The sequence below is a fragment of the Panicum virgatum genome, chromosome 3K (genome assembly GCF_016808335.1).
Source record: "Panicum virgatum strain AP13 chromosome 3K, P.virgatum_v5, whole genome shotgun sequence".
NCBI lineage: Eukaryota > Viridiplantae > Streptophyta > Magnoliopsida > Poales > Poaceae > Panicum > Panicum virgatum.
The window spans coordinates 19,432,491-19,451,252 of record NC_053138.1 but is presented as its reverse complement, the minus strand read 5'-3'; the positions used below and the strand labels follow the sequence as shown (position 1 = coordinate 19,451,252).

General features: G+C 48.0%; 2 protein-coding genes and 3 non-coding genes across 9 annotated transcripts; all 5 read right to left on the bottom strand.

Moving 5' to 3' along the window:
* Nucleotides 1-165: 165 nt before the first annotated feature.
* On the bottom strand, nucleotides 166-237 carry TRNAD-GUC. Its single transcript has one exon. It is a non-coding gene; the product is annotated as a tRNA-Asp (tRNA).
* Nucleotides 238-3,628: 3,391 nt separating this feature from the next.
* On the bottom strand, nucleotides 3,629-3,700 carry TRNAD-GUC. The gene has a single exon. It is a non-coding gene; the product is annotated as a tRNA-Asp (tRNA).
* Nucleotides 3,701-4,667: 967 nt separating this feature from the next.
* On the bottom strand, nucleotides 4,668-4,739 carry TRNAD-GUC. The gene has a single exon. It is a non-coding gene; the product is annotated as a tRNA-Asp (tRNA).
* Nucleotides 4,740-4,932: 193 nt separating this feature from the next.
* On the bottom strand, nucleotides 4,933-7,645 carry LOC120698153 (probable aspartyl protease At4g16563). Its single transcript, XM_039981671.1, has 2 exons — nucleotides 5,255-7,645; nucleotides 4,933-5,219 (listed from the first exon to the last, which is right to left on the bottom strand). The coding sequence occupies exon 1, from the start codon at nucleotides 6,714-6,716 to the stop codon at nucleotides 5,262-5,264; it is 1,455 nt and encodes a 484-aa protein (XP_039837605.1). The 5' UTR covers nucleotides 6,717-7,645; the 3' UTR covers nucleotides 4,933-5,219; nucleotides 5,255-5,261.
* A 46-nt stretch (nucleotides 7,646-7,691) lies between these two features.
* On the bottom strand, nucleotides 7,692-11,234 carry LOC120698154 (TLC domain-containing protein 4-B-like). Of its 5 annotated transcripts, none has more exons than XM_039981676.1 (9): nucleotides 10,863-11,234; nucleotides 10,145-10,298; nucleotides 9,204-9,292; nucleotides 8,976-9,111; nucleotides 8,798-8,872; nucleotides 8,555-8,676; nucleotides 8,394-8,469; nucleotides 8,150-8,209; nucleotides 7,692-8,065 (listed from the first exon to the last, which is right to left on the bottom strand). In XM_039981676.1, the coding sequence occupies exons 2-9, from the start codon at nucleotides 10,271-10,273 to the stop codon at nucleotides 7,931-7,933; spliced, it is 822 nt and encodes a 273-aa protein (XP_039837610.1). In that variant the 5' UTR covers nucleotides 10,274-10,298; nucleotides 10,863-11,234; the 3' UTR covers nucleotides 7,692-7,930. The 5 variants fall into 5 exon arrangements, with proteins under 5 accessions (XP_039837610.1, XP_039837611.1, XP_039837607.1 ...); XM_039981677.1 differs by having other exon boundaries at nucleotides 10,140-10,298; nucleotides 10,863-11,207; XM_039981673.1 differs by having other exon boundaries at nucleotides 10,871-11,197.
* Nucleotides 11,235-18,762: the final 7,528 nt, after the last annotated feature.

The window sequence follows — 18,762 nt, the reverse complement described above, 5'->3', positions numbered from 1 at the left end:
CTAGAATCTGCGTTCAATATTTTGGAAGAGAACACAATGGCTTTTAGGTGGCATTGTAGCGTGCGTGACCGACCGTTCAAAAGTGTAACAAAGTCACTAAGTAGACTCTCAGATTTTTTTTTAAAAAAAACATTGGTAACTTAGGAAAGGTAAAAATAAAAAGTTCGCCGTTGCCGGGGATCGAACCCGGGTCACCCGCGTGACAGGCGGGAATACTCACCACTATACTACAACGACTTGCTTGTGATTAGCGCAGTAAAACTTAATTAATATCTTAATTACAAATGGAGCTGCTCTTGCCCAAAAACAAACATTGTGGAGACGATGGGTGTTAGGACGGGGTGGAAACACTTGCTAATTATATAGCAGAGCTGTTTTTTTTTTATATAGGCAACATGCCCGTGCGTTGCAACAGGAGGGGGAAACATCCTTGCACTCCTCTAGAAACATCCTTAACTGTTGCTTATTTGACCCATATTAACTGTTTCCAAAATTACAGGGTTGAATCGTGATTTTCTAGCAACATTGTTATGTCAACATAACATATTCAAGGGCGCAGTTGATTTTTTGTGCTATAAAAAAGGAACGTATTTTCTTGGAGGGAATACAAATTCACACCCTGAATTATCTAGTAGCATTGAGCAGCGCACACCAATTGGAGTTCGTGCCGTCGGACTTAGTTGGTGTTGCGGGGAGTTTTTTTTTTTGGCCCACGTGTCATTGAGAGATGACAGACCAAAAGTCAACATACCGCAGAAACGGTCCGCTCTTTATAAATAGGTATATATATAGATTTTGTAGTGTAGTTGTGTATGGGTAGAAGAATCTCTCTCAATTCAACCTAGGTATATGTCCATCAAATGGATGTGCGGCTTGTGCAAGCTCGAATTATCTAATCACCAGAAAAAATCCCACACAAACTATTCACCTATTTTCTGAGCAGTCTCGACGTTCGATCAGAGCCTGTTGACATGGTTGGACATGTAAATGTAAAAACCAATGACGTCTTCACCTCCTTTTTAATCAAACATGGAAAGGATCGTCGATGATGGGGAGCGCTAAATTCGTGTGGAGTAGCACGAACAGGGGAACGGAGCCAGCCAAAGCTTGGTGACGAACTGATGACTGTGTCGCCTTGAATGAAGATGCGGCGTGGAGGCTGCAGAACAAACCAGCCTGTTTATTACTTGCGGGAATCAAGAAACCTTTATGCTTTGCAACTATTCCAGGACCAGCTGCTCCAGTCAGAATGATGGGTGCTTGAGATAGGGTAAGTCGTCGATGAACACCCATAAGCGTAACACGTTTTAACAAGTGCCATCTCATATCTCTGAACCCAAACGACGACAGATAACTCGTACAGCCGTAACAAATAACAATCCGACGACGACGACAAATACTTGAAAGTCTAGAAAGCAGAGCATCATCAAGGCTTTGGTGGAAGGAGGCGGATATATAGGAAGCGTCGACCACCACCCCCGCTAGCTCAGGTGTTGGAGGCAGGCGTCGCTGCGGGCTGCGGCATGTACGGCGGCAGGCTGGCAGTGCTAAGTCCAGATTCTAGAAGATATGAAGAATGAGTTCTTTCTAAACTAAAATCTCTTACTACGATTCACGCACCAAAAGCAGGCAAACCATCAAGACACGTCGCCCGATAACCCATTAACCGTCGGATGAAGCGATCAGGCAATCTTGTCCGTCCAATGCGGTTTGGCACGGGTCTCCCACCCGCTTCATCTTCGATCCGAGCCATCGCGAATCCTCGCGAACCCGATAGCGGACAACTCCTGCACCACCCGGTCCTCGCCGTCATCACGCGGCCATGTCGCCGGCGCGCCCTCCCTCTCGCCATCCTCGTGGTCGTCGCGCGGCCATGCTGCAGTCACAGCCATGTTGCGCCGCTGTAGCAGGGCCAGCGCACATGGCCAGCAAACTACGGCCCGCCTCCCAAGCTATGCTCGGCCTCGGGATAGCGCAAGCCCGAAGCAGCTCGACAGCCGGCCGGCCAGCCGCCGCTGCCGTGGCCTTCCGCGGCCAAGATCGACACCATTGGAGCCTGCTCGTGCTCGCCATCCAGACTGCCATTGCTCATGGCTGAGGGCCTACAAGTCCCCTAGGCACTCGATTCGCCCCTCCATGGGAGCAAGCTAAACGTGGCTAACCCCAGCGCTACCCCTCGCCGCCAGCGCGGCCGGCGGCCGCCCGGTATCAGCTCCGCTAAGCCTGCCCCCCTCTCTGTTCCTGAGGGAGAAGAAAGGGAAAGAAAAAATGATTTGGGAAGTCTCCAGGGTTCCCAATGCAAAGACCTAGACTTCGATAAATAGTGCTCATGTGCTGCAGGTTAATTCATTAGAAGTTCAGGGTTCCAGTTGCAAAGTCTCTGTCTTTAGTGTTGTTTTTCTTTTGATTCTTAAATGGGCTGAAATTTGATAAATTGATAAATTCTTTTTCTTTTAGAAGTTCAGGGTTCGTAGATAAATTAAAAAATGATAAATTCAGTCTTGTTGAGCTCCACAAATGTAGATCTATGCAATAATCACATCATATGACATGTTTTAGTAGAAAGTTTTTGTTGTAGGTGCTTGGCTATGATTTAAATTTTTAGTGTGAAATTCGTATCTTTACTCACATATCTGCACTTATCTTGCTCCAATTACTATGAAAGTTTTATAATAGGCTATTCACGTGATGCTTGATTGTGCTAAAAATTTCAGCTTCATTCCGCAACTATGTTGTTGATTTACCTAGGTTCACGTTTGTTAAAAAATGGAAAATATACTTCCAGTTCAGTTTTCGGTTCTTCTCTAACAAGTGGAGTGAGTTCCGCTGAGTTGTGTTGTACTTCAGTTACCTAAATTCAAAGTTAATGTCGACAACAGTCTAATACAAATACAATTAAGAGGATAAATCACCCATAAGAGACAAATTATATTTTTTATATAGCCAAACAATGAAAAAATTAACTATTGCCTGAATAACACTAAAAAACTCAGACACCTAAATTATAAAATGTAGTGCAAGCTTAAAATTAATAGGGAGAAAATATGAGCACATATAGAGTTTCTAACGGGACATTGCAAAGATCCTACTTCGCTAAAACCATAATATGGTAGCACCATTTCTCTATGGTTTTTTATGGTACCTCCACAACAACACATCATTTTTTTAATATAATAATCACTACTTCCTTAAAGAAAATGCCATCACATCTAAATCTTATGATTCAAAGTAGAATTATACGCATTTTTAGACTGCATGCCCTCCCTAATAAATAACTTTACTCCTTCTTTCACCACAATAAATATAGTAAAAAATATCATAGTTCCATTTTGATACCTAAAATAATATATTACTTAAATAATATTGGCACCACATTAGGGTGCCCAAAATATATATCAAGTGCAACAACGGACTGTACATCATGACATCTATGCGAAAATAGTGAAATGATGCATTTGTCTATGTTACTTCAAAATGTTGTACATTTACTTATATACCATAATTGCTACTCTGCGCATGATCTAAAATCTTTACCAACTACAATACTACGACATAAAATACAAGTCCTACGCGTCAAAGCCGCGTGCCTTTCTAGTTAAACACGATTAGCCAAAAATAGAGAAAAAGACGCCGTTGCCGGGGATCGAACCCGGGTCACCCGCGTGACAGGTGGGAATACTCACCACTATACTACAACGACCTCGATGCCTGCTTTTGTATTGTCACTCTTGAAAGAAGCGATACTACGAATTCTCGCTATCAGCAAGTGGCTTTTGCAGGTCGGGTCATGAAACGTGAATACGGCAAAACTCCAGAGCCCACTGTGTAGATGATGTATCCTGCTGCTGCATTCCAGATTTCCAGTGCCATCGTTCGGACACAACCAGCGGTGGAGAGCGAAGCAATTGAAGCGGGGACAATAATCAAGAACTTCCCCTTCCATTTCGCAAAAAAAAAATCCTTTAAAAGAATCATCAAGACTAACGAGCTTGTACCAAGTTACAGATGGCTGTACCAAGTTAGCTCGCTCAGCTTGTTAAGACTAACGAGCGAGTTCAAGACTTCAAGTGAGCTTGGCTTGGTCCACTTAAAAAGCAGGAATTGACTTATTTGGTTTGTAAGTCGAGCACAATGCGACATAAATATCGAAAGTCGTAGTGATGTTAAACAATAACGAATGGACCGTCAACAACAAGTAATCAATCCATCTCGTTTTATTCTGGAAATGACCGGACGGTTTTCTCAGGTACTATTTGTACTCCACTATGAAACTAGCAATACTGCATTACTGCAATAGCATTCCACCGAAAAAAATGAAGGCTCAAGCTCAGGAAGTGATATACGAGCTCTCGAAATTAAAGAAGAGGTTCTCAGTTGAGTGTATATCATCATACAAAACTATCGTAATTCAGTTCCAGTTTGTAATGAATAGCATGAGCGGTTCTTAGATAAAATGTTGAACTGCAAAAAAAAAAGTAGGGGTGGAAGAAATAGAGGCTGTTACTATCCCTGTAATAAGAAAGCTTGTCTTCCTGTTGATTACGCGCCTGCGGAGGGGCTTGTAGAGTTGCGTACTTGCGTTGCAGCGAAGCCGTTGCATTGCATCCGCCATTCCGCCTGGCCAGACGTCCGTTTATGCCGCCGTGATGTAGATCCAAAAAAAACTTCGCCGTTGCCGGGGATCGAACCCGGGTCGCCCGCGTGACAGGCGGGAATACTCACCACTATACTACAACGACTTGGTTGGGTTGTTTTTTAAATTTTAATTATCATAGATATTGTAAACTAGACTATGTAGAAATTGTTGCCATTTCCCTTTTTGTGTTCTACATTAAAACCTCCGCATACGAGTCACCATCAACACTTTTTCAAGCAGGAATACAATATACATTATCGGTTGTACCTTAACCTGATGATCAGGCAACACTCGGATCAGAAAAGCGCGGACGAGCTTTACCATAGTTCAATTGCGCAAAGTGCCTTTAATTTGCATCTTCTGAATCAAAAGGTGCCAATAACATTCCATTCCATTCCACGCCAACTCAACTTGACGCACTTTCCTGCTAGCGACTCAGTACGGTGGCCCCCTTCAGCCTTTGCACGCGTATCGTACGGCTCTACTTTTTCAGAACACAACACATACCACACCTGCAACACACACCCTTTCGATCGATCGTGCACTCAAGAGGGGTCAAAAATTAAAGAGCACCTGCACGAACCATGGCGCTAGGCAGTCGCAAAAAAAAAAAAGAACCATGGCGCTAGGCGCGGAGGGCGCAGTCCCTCGGCAGGAACCCGACCCGCCCGGCCACCAGATCGTACACGACCTCCACGTTCTGCATCTGGAAGCTCCCGAGCACCGCTCCCGGCCCACCACTCGCGCCGTCGTCCATCCTCTGGAACAGCAGGCACTTGACCACCACGGAATCCCTCACCGCGGTCACCGGGTAGTAGCTGCTCAGCTTGGGCAGCGTGAGCCTGGCGCCGCCGCCGAGGTGGAGGGCGATCGCCGGCAGCCGGTCCTCCTCCGCCGGGCACGGCGCCCGCGCGCAGGGGACCCGGAAGCAGCGGTCGAACCCCGTGCGCGCCTCCAGGTCGCGCGACCGCTCGTACGGCGCGGCCGCGCCGAGCGACGACAGCAGCGACGCGTAGAACGGGTCCGGGAGGTGCGTGTACGTCGTCCCGGTGTCGACGAGCACCCCGCCGTTGCCTCGGGGGTCGACGCTGCTCAAGCTCGGGGGAGCGGCGACCATGGCAGCGGCCGCGGCGGAGCTGTCGTCTCCTAGCAGGCTGACACCCTCCACGCCGATGTAGTAGAAGTTCGGGTAGGTGACGCTGCTCAGCATCGGGGTGAAGACGAAGCCGCCGTCCGTCGCCGCCGGCAGCGCGAGGTCGCCCATCACCAGGGGGCTGGTGACGTTGGGGTTCCTCGCGAACCGGAAGCCGAGGAAGCAATGGGAGAAGCCCTTGCCCAGGAACCCCAGCTGGGAGGGCAGGGACAGCTTGCCCTTGCCGAACCCGGCGATGCCGATCGGCTCCCTGATGGAGCTGCCCACACAGCCGAAGCTGAAGCCCGGGAACTCCACGGGAGACAGAGGATCAATGCCGTGCATGCTCCCATGGAGTGTGACAGAGTCCCTTGCAAGGGAGCCCAGGACCAGTGCTCCGCCACCGTAGGTGTAGGAGAAGGGAGGGCAAGGTCTTGGACACAGACCACCGGTGAAGGCAGGGATGTCGCAACCGGCTGCTGCGCACGGATCAAACCTGTTGTCGGAGCTGTGGACGTCGACGCAGAAGCGGCTCCCGCAGAGGTCCATCATGTTCGAAGAGGATTGAGATGGCAAGAACATTGGACTTGGCTTAGAGGAGCTGTGGTCATTGCCACACTCCATGCACTGGTAGCTGGTGGTGCCACAGGGGACCCAGGTGAGGTCACTCCCTGTGTCCAGGTACACCTGGAAGACCTGTGGGGGTGTGCCAAGGTTCAGGGACAGCAAGTAGCCATCTGTGTATGCTGTTACTGGTTCTATGATGTCCAAGAAGTCATAGTTTGTGGAGTTTAGTGGTGTCATGGATGGAGTATACAGAGAACTGACATGGCTAAGGCCAAGGACAAGGCTGTTCGGGGTCTGGGGTTTGGTATCTGTTGCCTGGGAATTGAAGAAGCTGGATATGATGCAAGGAAGAAGGATGTATATGTGAATGAAAGGATGCATATTGTGTGATGAGCAGAAGAAGAGAATTAGCGGTATTTATAAGCCTCAAAAAGTTGTGTACATCAATAAAAATATAAAAATTTGCAACTAATAATACAAATAATATTCAATGCCATTCTTAGCTGGAAACTAACTTCAGCAACATATATGTGCTGATGATCAAAGGCACTCAATGATGCTGCTCCTATGATGATAGTTTAAATTTGTGAATGTATAGGGCTGTGTGATGCTAAAAAAAGATGATCAGGTAGTGAGCAAGAGCTAAATGTATTCATATCATATTATTATTGAAAGTCATACTATGCTCGAATATCTATTTCAGTGTTTGTAGCAGGTTTTGCATTGTATGGCCAACATAACAAACATAAAGGAACTGCTTTTGATGTCAAGAGGGTCACTTTCCAAGCATCTCCTTAGCTGGTATCTAGGGATCATAGTATTTTGAATCACTTCTAACACCTTCAACCTTTATCCTCATCCATTTGTCCTTATTAATAGAGAGCATTGCTAATCCAACAGACAGATGCATTTGCTGATTGGTTATTTGTACTAGAAATGCAGTTCTATTCTGAGATCCAGGAATTCTTTCTTGTTGTATTTCCTTTCTATGCTGGATCCCACAAATGGTCTCTCTATAATTACAAGAGTATAATACATGAAAATAATGCAGATTAGAGAACTTTTGCAAAGGCTTTCTTGGTTTCAGTTTGTTTATACCTCCAGCTTAGACATGTTCAGGAACTTCAGCCTTAATTCATGTTGATATCAGTTTGCTGGATATTTAACCAATTCCGACTAACAAGGAGACTAAAGGAATGGACTCAAGAATAATGGGGTAAGACAAAGGGTAATTGGTTCATTCCCTTTTCTTGGTCCATGATGATCAAAATGAATGGGAACAAAAAAAAAAAGGGGGGGGGGGGGGCGTGACTACAACAGGGGTAAGTGGTGGTTCTCAAAAATGAAAAGAAGCGATAGGATAAACCTAAGTTTTCAAAATATAAAAGCATTGAACTTACAAATGGAGTAAATTATATGAGGGACATGCACCTATAGCCAAAAATATCAACAGAGCATCCAGCTCAATGAAGAAGCTGAATTACCAGCGTAGCTGCATTAGTGACTACTGAATAGTGCAGATCTGTGCATAGTTGTAAATGGATGTACAGATGATTGGATGTCGTGGCTGTAGCCTGTACATAATGCACATTCCCCTAGTCAACATGCCGCTTGGCTAGTGTCTTCTTGAGACCTCTTAAGATCTTGGAAAACCACATTACATTCATTATGAAGAGTATAGTGGGGGCAACAGATATCAGAAGACGAGCAAAAGTGTCCATCTGCTTAACCTGTCAGTAAGAAGGCATCGACTCATAAAGTTATGTACCAGTGGTGGTATTTTGCATACTGAATTCATGAAAACCACCAAGTACCTGATCATAGTTCATAAAGATGTGATAAAACAAGTAGATGAACAGAATTATCCTAGCCACCTGCATAAAGGCATTTATTTCATTATTAGCACACCAAGATACAATGACATCCAATAAATAGCCATAACAAAAGGACATCATGCTGCTTATGCCAAAAACAATGGCATCCCCTTGAAGTTAATGTCCCTGTATACTAGTGATGGAACATGCTCTGACATTGTAAAAGTGACTAGTGAGTGCTTACCAGCCAAGTAACAAACATTGCAATTCCGTTGATAAGGTATGCTTTGGAATTTTTCCTTCCAGCGACATCAAGGAACCTTGATGAAATAGAGGTAGAACAGCAGGTTAGATGGATTGAAAGATGATAACATACAACAATTTTTTTTGCGTAAATTCACTGACCATCGTAGATTGATTCCTGGTGTTGTAGTTTCAGAGATGAGAACCATGTACGTGTATAGCTGTCCTTCCCCAGATAGCATAGCATATACAGCACAAACAAGTGATACCATGTGGTGGAAAACCTGACAACGGATGCCAGAAGTAAATGTTACAGGCAGATCATACAGGGGCAGAATTAGAGCAATAGGCCTAGGTTAAAACAAGGGGAGCGGTGAGTGGGCTATGATGTGGCAGTTTACTTACATACTCCATACCACCAAGGGAAGGGTAAAACCAAAATATCATGGCAAGATCTGCAATGAAGTATCCAACAGAGACCTGGTAAAAATAAGATGCAACTCATGAGGCAAGGAAACGAACATATATATACATCAAACAAGAAAGTTGCCTACTTTCACATGACAACAAAGTAATAGCATACCCCTAATGTAAAATTGGAGAGGTGTGAACTCCGAAATGTTACTGGACCATCCAGCTGATCACAGAACAAACCTGACAAGAAGACTAGATATACTGACATTATTGTAATAAATATAGCATGGGCAGTGGACATTCCCCTGGAACAGAAAAAAATCAGAGCAAGCATCATCAGAAACTTATAGTTAAACAGAGGATGCTGCAGGAGATAAAAGTGTAATATTAATATTACCTGTTGTTCCATTCAATCTTCCGCATCTTTGTAAGAGAAGCATAACCTTTGAAGTAGATAGAACTGATCATGTGTGTGATGTCATAAGACTGAACTAGTAAAAACAAAAAAATAGTCAATAAATTATTTAAAATCACAGGCTTTTGGTACATTATTATAAGAATATGGATCATCAGAAAGTTCCAATGAAGAATGTAATATCGGCGTATGCAAATTATGCTCGGTCTTAGCATAGTATCGTGGATATAAGGAGTTATTCTAACTTCTAAGTGATTCTGTAAATATAGTATACTTGGGAACAACACTGCATCAGGTATGGTGAAGTTGAACTGTCTCTAAGCTTATCTTGCTATGGGTTGTCTGTGTATCGACGGTCTCTTGATCAGTTGGTTGAGCCTTAGCACAAGCTCTTATAATTTCACTTCCCTTTAGTTTTTGCAATTTTGTCAATGATAGCCTAACATCATATTTCAGTAACATTCTACTTGATTTCCCTAATTAATGCAAAGATATTATAAAGTCATCACCACGCTGTAGTGTGTGCTCTTTTTAAAAGGATCAGCGCTGCATGCCTGCATGGTGCATTTCAAGGGCTTCTCATCTAAGTTCAGATAAGAATTTGGTTCAGATTAATTTAAAGAGCTTAGCTCAGTCATTTCCTGACAAAACACTAACTTTCACATAATAAATAAAAAATAAATAAGGCCTCATCAATGGTCCTCTTTGTAGTGAATCAGGATTAGACAGGGAAAAAATATTTGCAGAAGTTCTCCAAGAAAAGAAAGACTTAATAACCCTTGAGAAAAGGTTTCCAATGAAAACAAACAACATGAGCAGAGATATATGCAGTTTTGCATATATTATGCGCTTATCAACTATGTTAATGCACATGAGGACTGATTGTATAATTTAACAAATGAAGTCGAAGTAAATTACATTACCAATTTGCACATCAGGATCCCCCCGAGCACAGCAGCATACAGAACATATGAATCGGCTAGCAAGTATTCCTTAAGAAGTACTTCTGCTTTGTACTTATACATCATGATTGGATCCACAGGAAAATCCATAATTTGAATTCTATCAACTCAAGACCTAATGAAGAAGTGAAGGAGAGGCATGTTAGTTAAGTTGGTAATATAAAGAACCAGTGAGATTGGGGCATTCGCCAGAGTATAACAAGACAAAGGAAGGAACATGTTTCAGGCACCCTTTCATTAATCATGGGTGAATATCCGAATGAAACCGTTCTATTCCGGGTATGCACCCTTTCACCTATTTTTACAAACTTGCAATAATCAGCGGATTTTTCACCGGATATGCATCCTCTTATCATCCATCAATACAGGCTGCAGATATCTATTGTCTGTATCTGGCACATGGATTTGTACAAAGGAACCATTGCAAATAAGCCAAAACAATAAACAGCACACCTACTATTACATCCAACAAAGTTACTAGCAATCAATATCAGGGCTCCGTATTCCACGTGGGCCGGAAGCGCTGAAGAACACGAACTTTATGAACGATAGCAAAGATCGAACGAAATTTGAGTCTAGCGTCTGAAATGAGAGAAGAAGAAGAAACCAAACACCTCTCTCACGCATTCCACTACCGAGAGGATTAACAAAACCCCCGCCGGGGGCGCCAAGGACGCACCTCCTTACCCTGAGGAACGCTGAATCAGACGAACCCTAAATGGTCCAAACAGTTGCGCCGGACAAGTGGAGAGGCGTGAAGATGGGAGGAAGGGACAAGAAGAGTACAAGAATGGCGGGGAGGTTCTAGCGGTTGCCGCGCGCCCAGGGGTTGCGTCGGAGACGAAGCAACCGGATTGGATTGGAGCCTGGAGGGCGCTGATTTGTTGATTGCTCCACTCGCTTTTGTCCCCCGTTCTTGCTTTCTTGGAAGATGGAATCGGGGGGAAAGGAGAACGTGCTAGAAGAAGCGAAGCGAAGAGAAAAATGCGAAAACCTATGGCAATGAATAAAACAAGGATGGGCAAATATGCCCCTTTGGGCAACATGTGCCGTACTTGTGCAGTTGTGCCAATCATAAATAAATATCTTTACCAACTTATTTATATTCAGCCAACCTTTTAAAATCTTGTTTATCATATTACTTTTTCTCGTCATAAGTATAAATCCATCCAGATTTATGGCAAGTAAATTTTCTCTAGCATTAACTAGTAAAATTCCTCCTAGAAAATATATTATCTTAAATAAAAGGAGTTACACTCTGTGATAATATTTTAGTAATGATCTATTAGTGTCAATCTTATATTTTATTCTATTTAAAATTGAGATACTGACTGAAGTTAAAATGCGCAAGCCACCGTTACCATGGTCTGAAAGTCAAAATGCCAATTTACAGTGAAAATGTGATTAAGGGCTTGTTTAGTTGCCTTCAAAATTTCAAAACTTTATAAAATTTTCCATCACAACGAATGTTTCAACGCATGCATGAAGTATTAAATGTATCTAAACAAAATAACTAATTACACAGTTTATCTATAATTTGCGAGACGAATCTTTTGAGACTAATTAACCCATGACGGAATAATAATTACCAAATACAAACAAAAGTGCTACAGTACTTTATACCCAAAAATTTACGCATCTAAATAGAGCCTAAAAGTAGAACAAATTACGGTTACCGATTCCTTGCCAACCACGGTCACTTCTTGAAAGTGGAGAAGAAAGTGCATGCGTCACTTTTGCTTTCACTTCCCAGCACAAGTTGCTTGGGCTAAGGAATGTGCTGGGATGCTTAAACATTCCTTCGTACTAAGTTCGTATGGATCGAGATCGTAGCTTTTCAAAAAAAAAAGTCAGTGACTTTATACTGTGGAGGCTAACATGTCTTTGCGGTCATCTTCGTCCACAGGCTCTATTTGGATCCGGCGGAACTATTGTCGCGTCAGATATTTAGTTGCTAATTAGAAATATTAATTATGAATTAATGATAAAAACTAATTGCATAATCTTTAGGCTAGATTAATTAGGTTTAATATATTCGTCTCGAGAATTAGTTCTAGTCTTCTACAATTAGTTTTATAATTAGCTCATATTTAATCGTAATTGGTATTCCGTCGTGACGAGCTAAACTTTGACCTTTGGGATCCGACAGAGTGGAGTCTGCCTGGACCAAGTCTCTCATGTCCAGAGTTGTTGGGAGCGAAACATGGAAATGATTGCCACCGGACGAATAATTCTCCTGATGTTGATCGTCGTCTCGTTTACTGGAAGATCCCGTGTTTGGCCGTCCACCTGTTCAGAGAGAGACATAAGCACCCCAAAAAGACAAGAAGACATGCATGATATACAGCGTCCTTATTTGCTTGCCTGATACTCTAGCAGCAACTAGGATGACAAAAGTATTGTGGTTTGTGAGAGTACTGAGCCAAATGATCCTCGAGTTATCCCTGATTCGATGGCTCCTGCCAGATTTTTATAATATTGCTCGTTTTGTGGTTCTTTGGAAGGAAATTTCATTCCATTAACTTATAGGATCACCATAACCTCCGCGCGCTATGTAGGCGTGTCATCCCAGCATACGGCATCATATAAGAACACTTACACCCAATCGCCGTAGGTTGTGCTGACTCACGGGGATAAGCATGTAACATAGGTTTGTGGGCTCATTTTTTGAAAGAAAATTAACTTATAGGCTCATTGAGATCACTTACCACCATGACCTCCAAGCCCATAGGTGTGCTATCCCAATTCCCAGCAGACGGCATTGTCAGAAGAATACTTACATCCAATCATAATCACTTTGTTCGGCTGGCTATGGCTGGTGCTGATTTGGTGTGAGAGAAAAGTATTGCCGCTAGTTGCCAGCAGAACTGAACGACTTAAACCTGTTAGTGGGGCGAAATCCGATATGTATCCAAACCGATCCATACTAATATTGTAAAAGAATAAACCCACCACAATCCGATCCGTCAGCTACAAAAACCAACCCACTCTCACAATTATTTTACATTATCCTGTACACTATACCAATCCACCCCACGATCCATGGTTTCAACCCGGCTTCAACCCATTGAAGATCCATGCAGGGGCGACCCCACGATACCAATACTCACGAGCATTACAACTAGAAAGAGGAAACGATACTCTATCATGTCCTTTACAACTTGGATTTCCCAGGCCCTTGAAGAGGCAAACCTAAACTAATTTATTGCATGCGATGAACCTTGCCAATTTGCAACGGTCTTAAAGACGAAATTAAAATCGTACTCCTTGCAAGTCGTTTATACTCATTGAAGTACTTCTTCAACTAATCTTGTGCTGATTTCGTATATTTATTAGCTTGATCCAAACTGATGCATACTTTCTCATAAAAGAATTCCACATAATCAAACTTTCTTCTTGGATCTAAGATAGTGGCAATGACAATTACAACATTAAAATCGTACTCTTTCCTTCTCCGGAGGCTAGACTCATTAGGCACTAGTTTAGGCTCCCAATATTTCACAAATTTAATCTTCATTGCAGCAGCCAAATCTACCAAAACTTCATTATTTTGCCATGCTGGATCATTCAAAGCATATCGAATAGAAAGCACTAATGGTAAGAATTTGTGCGAAGTTGGTTTTCGGTCAGCCGATACAAGATTTGTGGCTTCTTGTCGGTGTTCCGACCCGAGGGGCCTGAATCCCAACTAGTAAATGCTGCATGTTTCCTCGTCCCAGATGATGATGCAAGAGGCAACACAGTAACGCACGATTTTATCCTGGTTCCGGCCGCGAGGCCGTACGTCCAGCAAAGGGGGTGTGCGAGGGCACTGTATTATCTTGCACCCGGAGTGCTTGTAGTAGGGGATACAAGCAAAGTGAGAGAGGGAGGAAAGCTCCCAAGTCTCTGCTAGGAGTGGAGTCGGTTGATGTGAGTGCTCAGTAGTGCAGAGGCCTTTCTGAGGGAGAAAGACCGGAGAACCTGCTGCCCACATTAGATTGGAGAAAGTTTTATCCACCCCCATAAAAAGAAGCCCACCCTCTCCTTTTATAGTTGTAAGGAGGGGCGGCGTACATGAGTGTAGGGGCGCGGAAGTCGTCGTTTTCCCCTGAATCGCGGGTACAGTGGTCGAACACTGTAGGAAGTGTACTGTGGGAAGGCGGCGCACGTCGCCGTCATCCTGGGCTCCGTCCTTGGTCCCGTGGAGATGGCGGCGGCCGTCCTGCAGAGTCCCAGCGGTAGTAATGGCGTGGGACGGTCCCGGACCCCCTGGTCGGGGTGCGGACGTGCGCATTAGCAGGTCCGGGAGCGCGTGGAAGTCCTGGACCCCACAAGAGGGAGGTCCGGGGTCCCGCCCGCGCATGCGGAGTGCCCCTCTCGGAAGGGCACGTGACATCGCCAGACCCCTTCCCCAGGGGGAGGTGTGTTCGGATGGTTGATGTCGGCGTGACAGTAACGGGGGCGGCGCCAACTTGTCTTGTACCGCGTTGAATGCTCCACAGTGCTGCTACAGCGGCTGGGGTGGCAGAGCGGTGACCGGGGTCAGTGGACGGGACGCCGGTCACATCCACTGCGGAAGTGGCAGTCTGACGCCGCCCGTCCTTTGAGCCGTGGCGGAGTAGCTGGCCTTTAATGCCTTTGTACGGCGGTCGGTTGGGCGGCGGGGCCATTTGTCCCTTGTGCCGAGAGATGGCCTCGAGTGAGGCGGAGATTGGCCACCCGCTCGAGGGCGGGTCCGCTGTCCTCGAGCGAGGCGGAGACTGGCCACCCACTCGAGGGCAGGTCCGCTGTCCTCGAGCGAGGCGGAAATGCGATTGCGCGGTCGAGAGTCCCGAGGGGAGCCCTCGAGCGAGGCGGAGATGAGTGACCCGCCCGAGGGTAGATCCGCTACCCTCGAACGGGGCGGAGATTGTTCGGTGGGCCTGAGAGGGGTGCGAATGGGCCAAATGCTGGGCTTCTTTGAGTCCATTCCTTTCTTCCGGATTTGGAAGGAGGCCGGGGGCCTTCGTGGGCCCAGTTGCCTTAACAGGTATTCGTGTTTTAAAAGCGATCTTAGTACCCCAATTAGGGTGTCCCTAATTGTGGCACCCGACAGTAGCCCCCGAGGCTTTGGTCGAGTTGATGGATTCGGCCAAAGGGTGTTTCCGCGATTTCCCCCTTGACGTGTTTAGTCAAAGTCGTGCACCTGCTGGGCGCGCCTGAGCGCGGGCCCGGCGGATGTGACAACACGCCGGTCGGGATAGTACGCCCGTGGGGGGAGTACTTCGAGGCGCGCGCCTCTTCGTTTGTTTGTGTAAAAGACAAGACGTGTCCGCGCACTGAGGGGGGCCAGGGCGACGGTGGCACCCGCTGCTTGGCAGCTGGTGCTCCCATCGTGCTGTTCCGTACGTAGGGCCTTGGCCCCAGCGTTCCTGGTTGCTTTACGGCGCGCCGTTCGAGGGCATCCGGCCAGGGCCGATGCTGCACCGCTTAGCATCCGGGGGCTCAGCTCCGCTTTATTTCGTTCGGTCGTGTCTCGGCGCAGGGACCGAGGACATCCTTTGCTCGTGGAGCGCCGCTTTGTCACGGGCGATACAAGCCTCCGCTCTTCGAAAAGCTCGAAGCTTTGTCCCCGGCGCAGCTATAAATAGGGGTCGTGGGATTTCCCTTCTTCTCCAGCCTTCCGACTCTTTCTTCCAGCATTGCCTAAATCTTGTAATGTTTCCTTTGCCTTTTTGCGACCGGCCCCCAGATGGGGTGGCCTGGCTTTTTTAGGCTTTTGGCGCTAGAAGAATGCTTGCGAGCGGTTGGGGAAGACCGGAGTGGGCGTGCGCACCATCCCTCAGCTTCAGTGGGATCAGCAGAAGAGCATTGGGCCCGTGGGGTCCTGCTCCTGCGATGTCCCCTAGCCTGAAGGGGGATGGAGACGCCTGACCGGGGCGCTGGCGCCAGGTCCGGCGGCTGTTTTTCGCATCGTCCCCCCCGGCGACAAGGTTGCCCTCGGGGAGACGGTGCGGAGGGCGCTGTCCGCCAGCTTGACCCCCCGCGTGGTCTTCGGTGGAGGAGACGCTAGAAGAAGGCTTGCGAGGAGAGCGTCCCGCTGGACCCGTGAGGTCTGGGGGCCGCTTCTCGCATCCCTAGCAGCCTCGCCGCTGCGTCAGCTAGGGGCTTGGTGCCTTTCTTTGTCGCTCGCTCCTCCCCAAGACAGGGAAAATTGCCACGTAGGTGGCAATGTGTTTGTATCTTTCGATGGCTTCGCGCCGGTGATCCTTTGTAATCTTTACTTGCATTTGAGCAATAAAGTCCCCTTTCTCCTCTGCGGGGAGGATTACCGAGGGTATAGGGGTGTATAGAGAGTCACGACCCTCGAATATGTGTGAAGTCTCCTTCGCGGGGGCGCGTCAGCGCACCCGCGGGTGTAGCCCCCGAGGCCTTGGAGGAGCGTTTGTGCTCGTCCAAGGGCTACAAACGTTGTCCCACTGGGTAGCTTTACTGGGATGGCCGTCCAGCATCTTTTTCAGCCGGCATCGGCACTTTTTCAGCCAGCCTCGGCACTCTTAGTGCTGGTACGGCGATCTGGCGTTCCACTTTAGCCATTAGGGGGATGTACGCTAATAGCGGTGGGTTTGGTTTACGCGTGGAGCTTCATAAGTGACGGTTGTCGATTTATTCGAAGGCGTGGTTTTGAACCGTGGTGTGCGAGGAGCCCCCGAGCCCAGGCCCGTGTGAAGGCGTTCAGGGGAGCCCTCGACTTCGACTACGACCCTCGTCGCCCTTCCGCAGGGAGGAGGGGTGAAGCGCACCATGCTACCCATGCCCGGGCCGCGAGCCATGGCTGCTTCTGTGAGCTATTAGCGGGTTGTTCAAGTGGACGTCCGTGCCCCGTTCGATAAGGGTCGGCTCGCGGTCCGTAGACACGCCCTGTAAAGCGCTTGCGAGGGTTCACTAGGCGGGGCTCGGACCCATTCGATAGGGTCCGAGGGCTCGATGCTCTCCCTCGATGGGATCCCCCTTCTAGGCACCCTCGACTGGCCTTGAACACTGCATAGGACGTCTCGAACTCCGCATTCGAGGGTTGCTTGTATGGCACATCCCTGCAGTCCCTGACTCCGGCGATCTGGGGCGCCTGTCGAACCCCCTGAAGGGCCAGGCTTCGATCCCCTGATCAGTAAGGCCTCGAAATGCGATTCCTTCGAGGGCAAAGAGACCCCTGAAGGAATATTCCATCTTGGTTTGAAACGACGCGGAGTCGCAAGTCGTGCGCGCGGGTCTTCCGCTGGTGGTGGGCAAACGTGGCCCGATTCGTGCGGTGCGGCGTGGGCGCGCCTTTTCAGGCGTCGGCCTCGGGCAGATGGAGCGGCGTGGGCGGCGGCTGACGGATGGGATAACACAATAGTCGTGTCGCGCCCGCCGGTTACCGTGCCACATTTATCGCCGCGTGCGCGCGTGGGAAACTCCGCGGTCGTGGGGCCCACCCGCTAGTGATAGCAAAATCTACCGCATTGAATGCGGTAGATTTGGGCCGTGGCTGTGGGTGCGCCCCCCCGTAGTAAATAAATACGGAGAAGAAAGGAATGTTTTGGGTTCACCTGGCCATTTGCCTCCGTCCCGCTTCGCCTTCGCCTTCTCCGCCTCCGTTGCTTTCCGAACCCGTAGCCAAGAGCGAGAAGGGGAAGGGAGAAAGAGGGAGAGAGAGACTTTAGCCATCTCGGAGTCTTCCTTTTTCCATCCCCCCTTGACTCTCAGAGATGTCGGACATCCAGGAGCCCTTGCCATGGGGGAAGTCCTCCGCCACCGTCGCGGTGCTGGAGCAGCTGATCGCCGAACGGCTGCTGCCGCGGAACTCCGACACGGGGGCGCCGGCGTGGATTTCCCCGCACCCGGACGAGTCTGAGCCGAAGCCCCCGCAGGGCTACGTCGTGAGCTTCGTGCGCCTCCACGAACGGGGCTTCGGCGTCCCTGCCAGCAAGTTCATGAGGGCGCTGTGCGAGTACTACGGAGTGGAGCTGCACAATTTCAGCCCCAACTCCATCTCGCAGGCGGCGGTCTTCGTCGCCGTCTGCGAGGGGTACCTCGGCATCGACGTCCACTGGGATCTCTGGATCCACCTGTTCCGCGGCGAGCTCTTCGTCGAGAACGCGCGGAATCAGCCGAGGTGGTTTGCGCGCGCCGGTGGCTTGACGCTCCACGTCCGCCCGAACCGGCGGAACCTTTACATCACAAGCAAGATGACGACAAACAACTCCGGGTGGAGCCGAGGGTGGTTCTACCTTCGAAACTTCAGCGGCGCGCTCCCGGCGTTTACCAACAAGGTTCTTCGGGAGCGTCCGGCGAAGTGGGACTGGGGGGTGTCGCCCCCAGCTCAACAAGCCAGGCTCGAGGGCCTCACCGACGTGCTGGCGCGTTCGGCGAGGAAGGGGTTGACAGCGGCGGCCGTCATCGCGAACTTTCACCAGCAGAGGGTGGTCCCTCTTGTAGAGAGGGCCCTGCCGATTTACCGGCTCATCCCCGGGAGCAAGGTCGAGGGCTCGAGGACGTCGAGCAAACTTCTCTCCCACACCAACGCCGCCCGGAGGGCGAGGTATGCGGTGGCAGAGTTTCCCCAAGATCCCGCGGAT

Excerpts from the sequence above, each read along its gene's own strand:
- LOC120698154 (XM_039981676.1), bottom strand. The coding sequence starts at position 10,273 with ATGGATTTTCCTGTGGATCCAATCATGATGTATAAGTACAAAGCAGAA. Across the intron at positions 9,112-9,203 it reads AAGATTGAATGGAACAACAG|GGGAATGTCCACTGCCCATG; the intron begins GTAATATTAATA and ends TTTCTGTTCCAG. Across the intron at positions 8,677-8,797 it reads CCCTTGGTGGTATGGAGTAT|GTTTTCCACCACATGGTATC; the intron begins GTAAGTAAACTG and ends ATCCGTTGTCAG.
- LOC120698153 (XM_039981671.1), bottom strand. The coding sequence starts at position 6,716 with ATGCATCCTTTCATTCACATATACATCCTTCTTCCTTGCATCATATCC.